Below are 8,309 nucleotides of genomic sequence, written 5' to 3'. Positions count from 1 at the left end.
TTCTGGTAACCGATAGTGTCAGCTGGTCCACTCTCCACAAGCACTGCACGGTTCGGCCCATTTCATTATAGTTTTAAACAGTGGCTGGTGCAGCTATGCACGTGCACAGTCCGGCATCAACAAACCTGACAACCTCTGCACGGAACCACAAGAAATTTCCACCTTGCCAAATCATCCCCAGCTGTGTTGCATATGTGACGTCAGTGTCAACGCAGCGTCGAGAAGGGCCTGGCTGCAGACACACACACACACACACACACACACACACATACATACTGCCGGCTTGGGTGCTCTGGCCGAGGTCACATAACAACACAGAACTGTGTGTTCTTATTTTCAAATTGTTGCAACACAAAGTGCCGTAGTCATAAAATCGGAACAGAGCTAACTCTGCTCCGAGGTTCCCTCGCCCTGAATGCACTAAATTATAATGTGTAAATTATAAAATGATTAACCATCCACATTTCTGTCAGTGCAGACAATCTACATACAGTCGATTACCCACAACAGTGAACATTGTTTACGTGTATGAACACGTGCACATCGTTAGAAGAGTCTTGTCAGGATTTGGGAAATACCTTCAGAATTTGGGTGAGTGTTATGAAACAACGGTGCCAAGTTAAAACTGTTTCCGAGTTTCACTTTTGCACATTCACAGCAGATTATCTCTGTGACTCAAATATATGAGAATCACAGGATGGGGAGAAGTTCAAAAGCAGCACATGACACATGGAGTCAATTCACACCCTGAATGTTGCCCTTAAATTCAATTGTATCAAAGAGAGTATGGGGCTTGTACACCATAGAGGACACTGCTTCTGAAAACAACAATCGGGTGACAAAGATAGTAGCTGGAGAGTCTAGGGGTCACTGCGTTGTTGTTAATATACTACATGTGTCTAAGGTGTGGTCTTTTTTTATCAGCTTGTACTTTGTATTGTTGCATAATTTTACAGTGTGCAAAGGTAATGCAGTGGCTGACAATCAGGCTGCAGGACCTAAATCCATCCTGCTCACCAAAAGAAAACCAGAGGTTGACCAGAGATCTCTGCAGACATCAGGCTTGGCAGCAGTACATTAGTCCTTTTGGACACGGGTGACTAATTCTGCTTCTTCAGTGATACTGACACTTGTTCCCTTGGAGCAAATCGAAAGCCTTTAGAACCTTTTAGAAGCCACAAGCACCGTGGGGATGAAGTTTGAGAATATCCTGGAGGAGATCAATGGTTTTGGGCCTTTCCAAATCATCATCATCGTCTTGCTCTGCGCCCCTCGAATAGTTCTCCCCTGTCACTTCTTGCTGAACAACTTCATCGCTGCAGTGCCTCGTCACCGCTGTGACATCAGCACCCTGGATGGTGGGGGACTCTTCAGAAATTTAACTCAGGAGCAGAGACTGACAGTTAGTGTTCCTGTGGGAGGAAATGGGGACCCAAAGTCCTGTGAGATGTTTGCAGAACCTTACTTTGAGCTGTTATCCAACAGCTCCAACAGCACTGACCTGCCCACAGTTCAGTGTCAGAGCGGATGGGTTTATGACAACTCCACCTTCACTTCCACCCTGGCAACAGAGGTACAGTCACTGTTTTATCACTAACAACCTTTATGAATTAGTGGTAGGACCTAAGTCAGCAGATATTTGCATCAACAGTACGTTAAATAACATTAGTGATGGAAAAAGATGCACACACACACACACACACAGATTTTAGTTTTACAGATAATAGATGCACCTAAGGGCCAGCAGAAAATGGGTACCTAAATAGATCACCTAATTACATTTTCTTTGTGATCTGCTTTTCAGTGGGACTTTGTCTGCGATAGAAAAAGCCTGACAAACACAACAAGCACAATCTTTTTCCTCGGAGTGATGCTGGGAGGCATAGCATTTGGATACCTCTGTGATAAGTATGGGCATAAAGAGTCAGAATTTTCAGTGAATGGTCTCACTGTGGCGACACGAATGTTCAGATTTCACATAGTTCAAGAGGGAATAGGAAATAAGAAGAAAATATTTAAAATAAGACAAAAAATAAAAAATAAACTGTGCATTCAAATAGGAAATATATGCAATCAAAAACAGGAAGGAGAGAGGGAAAGACTGTATTGTCTTCTCAGTCTAAGTGAATGTTTAAAGAAGGACCAGGACTCCAGTTCCCATTTCAGGCAGTGTAAAAAACTAATTCAATTAAACTTGATGCATTCAAATCACCTGATGCCCATTGTGTTTCTCAGGTATGGGAGGAAAAACACTCTTTTGGCCTCATACATCATAGCGATCACGTTTGGCTTCGCCAGTGCATTTGCAAACTCCTACATCCTGTTTGCAGTGCTGAGGTTTCTCACTGGGTTTGGACTGACGGGGATCAGCAGCACCTCAATAGTTCTCAGTGAGTAGTTCGGATCAGCTGTATGCAGAGACATTTTTTTAACTAACTGCTCCCCAACTTGCCCCCATCACTGTTTAAAAAACCAAGTCTTCTTGCAGAATATTTATTATGTCTTGGCATCTGTTTTTGTCCTGCTCACCTCGCAGGCATCGAGTGGGTGGACACCAGTCACAGGTCGCTTATCGGTGTGTTGGGCAGTATGGCCTGGTCTGTAGGCAACATGCTGCTGGCTGGGTTTGCCTTCCTGGTGACTGACTGGCGACCACTCATCATGACTGTTACAGCCCCACTGGGTGTCGCAGTTCTGACCTGGTGGTAAGTGAAAAGGTCTCTCATCCCCATTTACTGAGATAATGTACAGTTCACAGTGATTGTTTTTCCGGTTACGTGTTTATGTAGCCCTGCAGAGGAAGTTCTTTGGATCCAAACAAACTAGTATTGAATCTAAATCAGAACAAACTTGTTAGAGACAGAGGTTACATGTTCTTACAAAATGACTGCCTGAATGAAAAGACACATTATATGTTACTTAAATGTTTTTAACATATCAAATAAATTATTTAGTTCACAAACATTTGTGCAAAATCAATATAGCATATTTTCTTAATGTGATTTCAATTAGTCCCTTATTGATACATCCACTCATTATTTAATATTTTGAATATAATTGCAGGTGGATTCCTGAATCTGCCCGATGGCTTTTAGCCAATGGCAAAGTGGAACGAGCCCAGTTTTACCTCAACAAATGTGCAAAGTTCAACGACAGACAAAACCCGGCAAACAGCATAAAACTGGAGGTAAATTTTAGCTTGATGTTTAAAGTCAATATGTGCAGAATGTTATGTAATTATCTTTAAAAAAACAGATTCTGCTGTTATACATTTTTGTGCCAGATCAAGGAAACAGACTTCAGGCTGTGCTGGTGTCTTTTTTCCTACTACCACTAGAGGGCAGCAGAAATGTTCAAATCCTAAAACTGGCTTATATTTTTCTGTTAGATTTACTTTCACATTTCTCTCCTCCTGCACAGACACTCTCCAGCATAGAAATCTTAGAAAAGCAGAACAAAAACTACACTTACCTTCACCTAATCAAGACCCCAAAGATGAGAAGGTTAACTCTACTGACTGGGATTGTGTGGTGGGTACCATCTTAAAAAAAATACCTACAAAGATCATTAAACAAAACTGTAGAAATGTAAATGAACTCTCCTGAGTCCAGTGGTAACAAAAATAATGATAAATATGTTAGAATTTTGCTTCAATAGAATACAGTTCATATATTCTATATTCTACTCATATTTCTGTGGTTTTGTGTTCATTGTCCTGCAGGTATGGAATCGCCTTGACATATTATGGAATCAGCCTGAACATCAGTGGATTTGGTCTGAACATTTACCTCACACACTTCATCTATGCAGCCATTGAAGTTCCTGCCAAGCTGATGATTTATTACTTTCTCAACATGCTTGGACGGAGAAAGTGCCAAGCAGGCACGTTGGTACTAACAGGAGTCTGCATCGCCATCAACATCTTCCTTCCCAAAGGTTGGGCTGCACAGCTGTAACTTTATTTAAGCAATTGTAGGCACTTTGTCTGGTACCGCATCTTTTCTCATTGCTCCCTGTCACACCCTCAGCTGAAAGCTGTGAGGACCGACTTGTCTTCTGCACATCACACATGCTCTTCTTGTTCCGTGCAGGTCTGTGGCATGTGCGTGCTGCCGTTGCCATTCTGGGAAAAGGCCTATCAGAGGCTTCGTTCACAACTGTTTTCCTCTACACCACTGAGCTTTACCCCACAGTCATCAGGTCAGTTTCAGCCATACAGCTGCAGTAAGCCTACATTGCTGTGCTTATCATTATGTCCTAGTACTACCTTCTAGTGCTCTCTATGCTTCTGATATTAGCCCTACTGGTTGTTTGGGTGATGTTCATCAAATAATAGTAAAATACTTGTAGCTAAATATTATCATACCACTGATTCAACTGGAAAAATAACTAATAAATTCAAATCTATTTTTCATTTACATGTAATTTCATTACTGAAAGCATTTTGCTGTGGGTTAAATGATGACTAAGGAGGACTAACGGACTAAATGGTTGTTATGTTGCACCTTTGGTTTGAGCAGACAGAACGGTCTGGGCTTCACCAACTTCATGAGTCGTCTGGGAGTGGCAGTAGCTCCTCTCATCCTGCTGCTGGAGGACGTGTGGCCTCTTCTTCCTCAGGTCATCCTCGGCTCTGTGGCCATCACATGCGGCCTGGTGTCTCTGCTGTTGCCAGAAACTCTGAATGTGAGGCTGCCAGAGACAATTGACGACATCGAAAATCCAAGGATAGTGGATTAAAATATGGAAAGCACAATGTGAACAATTTGAAATGACCTTTGGCACCACTTTAGTGCCATCTTGTGGTATAGTTGTAACATGCACTGAGACACACCTGTGGATACTGTGACTGCTCTTTTGCTTGACTTGTAATTGAAAAACAGGCTCATCCTGACTTTTATTCACAGCACATATACATTAGAAATGAGCACATCCTGCTACACAACAGTCACCTTTCATTGGATTAGGTCAGAAAACATACATAAAATACTTTCTGAGGTGACAGTTTTTAAGAAAATGCCCATTACAAAATCTCTAATTCTGAAATATAACATCATGTTGAAAAGAGACCAAAACAAAAGAATTTGTTAATGTTAGATTTCTGTTTACTATGAGTCAAAGATGTGTCTGTTCAGCTGTATTGGAAGGCGTTCCTCAGCTCAGAGCAGACTGGTGTCAGCAGAAATATTCAAATCATTGTGGTGGCGTTTTTTGTTTTATTTCAGAAGAAACAATATGTCCTCTTTCTCTGTGAAGTCTTCAGATGTTCTCCTGGAATCACAGAGTACAACAGAAACAAACAGCGAGATAAGCTCAGCAAAACAAAGATGTGTACTGATTCCTAAACGGTATGCACTGTATATATTTTACAGATTTTGGTACATATCATTAGTTTTATTTTACAGTTCCTTGGCACTTTTGTGGACTAAAAAGAGTGTCATATCATAAAAAGTAAGTATTTACCACAACCTTAAGTTCTGTTAACATTAAGATGTATTTAAAAAAAGCATTTTTTTTATACTCGATGGTACAACGTATCAGCACTGTGCATGACAATCTGAGTGCAATAAAAGAGTCTGTTTACATAAAGTGCATCAACCAGTTTTTCATTTGAAAATAATACAGATCAACCATTTTATATGCAGAGACCCCAAAATATATATTTTAAAACCATACGTAGTAATAACTTGTGCATACAAGACATTCTAACAAAATCTTTCTGGATGTTGGGGTTTCTGTTTTCAGGAATGAAATAAAAGCTTCAGTCTAACGACACTCTACTTAGAACTTCTCTTGGCTTGCACAGCTTACTGCCAAGTTGTGCACTGCCCCAACAAGTTTCTCCAGTTTAGCATACAGTGCCTTGCGAAAGTATTCGGCCCCCTTGAACTTTGCGACCTTTTGCCACATTTCAGGCTTCAAACATAAAGATATAAAACTGTAATTTTTTGTGAAGAATCAACAACAAGTGGGACACAATCATGAAGTGGAACGAAATTTATTGGATATTTCAAACTTTTTTAACAAATAAAAAACTGAAAAATTGGGCATGCAAAATTATTCAGCCCCCTGTGAAAAATGACCTGGGAGAACTGGGAGATCCTTTGTCAGGAGCCTTACATATATAAGCTTTAGCTGTACTTTAGTATTTTGTCAGCATTGTACAGTAGCTGAATAAACCTTTGTGAAGTTAGGCCTACATTGCACTACCTGCAGTAATTTTTACAGTGCCTTGCGAAAGTATTCGGCCCCCTTGAACTTTGCGACCTTTTGCCACATTTCAGGCTTCAAACATAAAGATATAAAACTGTAATTTTTTGTGAAGAATCAACAACAAGTGGGACACAATCATGAAGTGGAACGAAATTTATTGGATATTTCAAACTTTTTTAACAAATAAAAAACTGAATAATTGGGCGTGCAAAATTATTCAGCCCCTTTACTTTCAGTGCAGCAAACTCTCTCCAGAAGTTCAGTGAGGATCTCTGAATGATCCAATGTTGACCTAAATGACTAATGATGATAAATAGAATCCACCTGTGTGTAATCAAGTCTCCGTATAAATGCACCTGCACTGTGATAGTCTCAGAGGTCTGTTTAAAGCGCAGAGAGCATCATGAAGAACAAGGAACACACCAGGCAGGTCCGAGATACTGTTGTGGAGAAGTTTAAAGCCGGATTTGGATACAAAAAGATTTCCCAAGCTTTAAACATCCCAAGGAGCACTGTGCAAGCGATAATATTGAAATGGAAGGAGTATCAGACCACTGCAAATCTACCAAGACCTGGCCGTCCCTCTAAACTTTCAGCTCATACAAGGAGAAGACTGATCAGAGATGCAGCCAAGCGGCCCATGATCACTCTGGATGAACTGCAGAGATCTACAGCTGAGGTGGGAGACTCTGTCCATAGGACAACAATCAGTCGTATACTGCACAAATCTGGCCTTTATGGAAGAGTGGCAAGAAGAAAGCCATTTCTTAAAGATATCCATAAAAAGTGTTGTTTAAAGTTTGCCACAAGCCACCTGGGAGACACACCAAACATGTGGAAGAAGGTGCTCTGGTCAGATGAAACCAAAATCGAACTTTTTGGCAACAATGCAAAATGTTATGTTTGGCGTAAAAGCAACACAGCTCATCACCCTGAACACACCATCCCCACTGTCAAACATGGTGGTGGCAGCATCATGGTTTGGGCCTGCTTTTCTTTAGCAGGGACAGGGAAGATGGTTAAAATTGATGGGAAGATGGATGGAGCCAAATACAGGACCATTCTGGATGGAAACCTGATGGAGTCTGCAAAAGACCTGAGCCTGGGACGGAGATTTGTCTTCCAACAAGACAATGATTCAAAACATAAAGCAAAATCTACAATGGAATGGTTCACAAATAAACATATCCAGGTGTTAGAATGGTCAAGTCAAAGTCCAGACCTGAATCCAATCGAGAATCTGTGGAAAGAACTGAAAACTGCTGTTCACAAATGCTCTCCATCCAACCTCACTGAGCTCGAGCTGTTTTGCAAGGAGGCATGGGCAAAAATTTCAGTCTCTCGATGTGCAAAACTGATAGAGACATACCCCAAGCGATTTACAGCTGTAATCGCAGCAAAAGGTGGCGCTACAACGTATTAACTTAAGGGGGTTGAATAATTTTGCACGCCCAATTTTTCAGTTTTTTATTTGTTAAAAAAGTTTGAAATATCCAATAAATTTCGTTCCACTTCATGATTGTGTCCCACTTGTTGTTGATTCTTCACAAAAAATTACAGTTTTATATCTTTATGTTTGAAGCCTGAAATGTGGCAAAAGGTGGCAAAGTTCAAGGGGGCCGAATACTTTCGCAAGGCACTGTATTTCTATATATTTGAACCAGATCTGGTTGGTAGTTTGTCGTCAGCCTTACACACCTCTATAGGAACATTAGGAGCGTGAGAGATCCATACCAGACCGAGGGCCGTGTCTCATAGTCTGGTCTCCACAGTCTCAGCCACAGTATCCACGGTGGGTCTCGTCTCTTTCTGAGTTTGGTTTTGACAACAGGGTAGCACCAGCAGCAGCTCTTTGAGCCCTTTGGTCATGAATATATAAAGGAAGGGGTCCACCAGAGGGCTGAGGTAGATCAGCAGGTGAGACACCAGCCCCAAGTAGCGCACCTCATCTCTGTAGGACAGAGCCTCCAGGAGGATGCTGAGGATGAAGGGGACATAGAGGATGGTGTAGTTGGCCCAGATTGCAGTGATCCCCCACACTGTCCTCCTCCTCTCTGTGATGGGAAGGCTAGATTGGGAACACACCTGAGCTCTCC

At 41.4% G+C, this 8,309-nt stretch overlaps 1 protein-coding gene across 1 annotated transcript; it reads left to right on the top strand.

Moving 5' to 3' along the window:
- The first annotated feature begins 977 nt into the window (after positions 1 to 977).
- Positions 978 to 5,528, top strand: LOC109963823 (solute carrier family 22 member 7-like). Its single transcript, XM_020606692.1, has 9 exons — positions 978 to 1,573; positions 1,805 to 1,908; positions 2,236 to 2,390; positions 2,537 to 2,705; positions 3,064 to 3,187; positions 3,421 to 3,530; positions 3,722 to 3,936; positions 4,092 to 4,200; positions 4,521 to 5,528. Exons 1-9 carry the CDS (start codon positions 1,193 to 1,195, stop codon positions 4,738 to 4,740), a joined length of 1,587 nt encoding a protein of 528 aa, XP_020462348.1. The 5' UTR covers positions 978 to 1,192; the 3' UTR covers positions 4,741 to 5,528.
- The last annotated feature ends 2,781 nt before the right edge of the window (positions 5,529 to 8,309 follow it).

This window comes from Monopterus albus, unplaced genomic scaffold (genome assembly GCF_001952655.1).
Source record: "Monopterus albus unplaced genomic scaffold, M_albus_1.0 scaffold80.1, whole genome shotgun sequence".
Taxonomy (NCBI): Eukaryota; Metazoa; Chordata; class Actinopteri; order Synbranchiformes; family Synbranchidae; genus Monopterus; species Monopterus albus.
The sequence above is the reverse complement of the archived record's forward strand: the minus strand, read 5'-3'. Positions and strand labels throughout refer to the sequence as shown.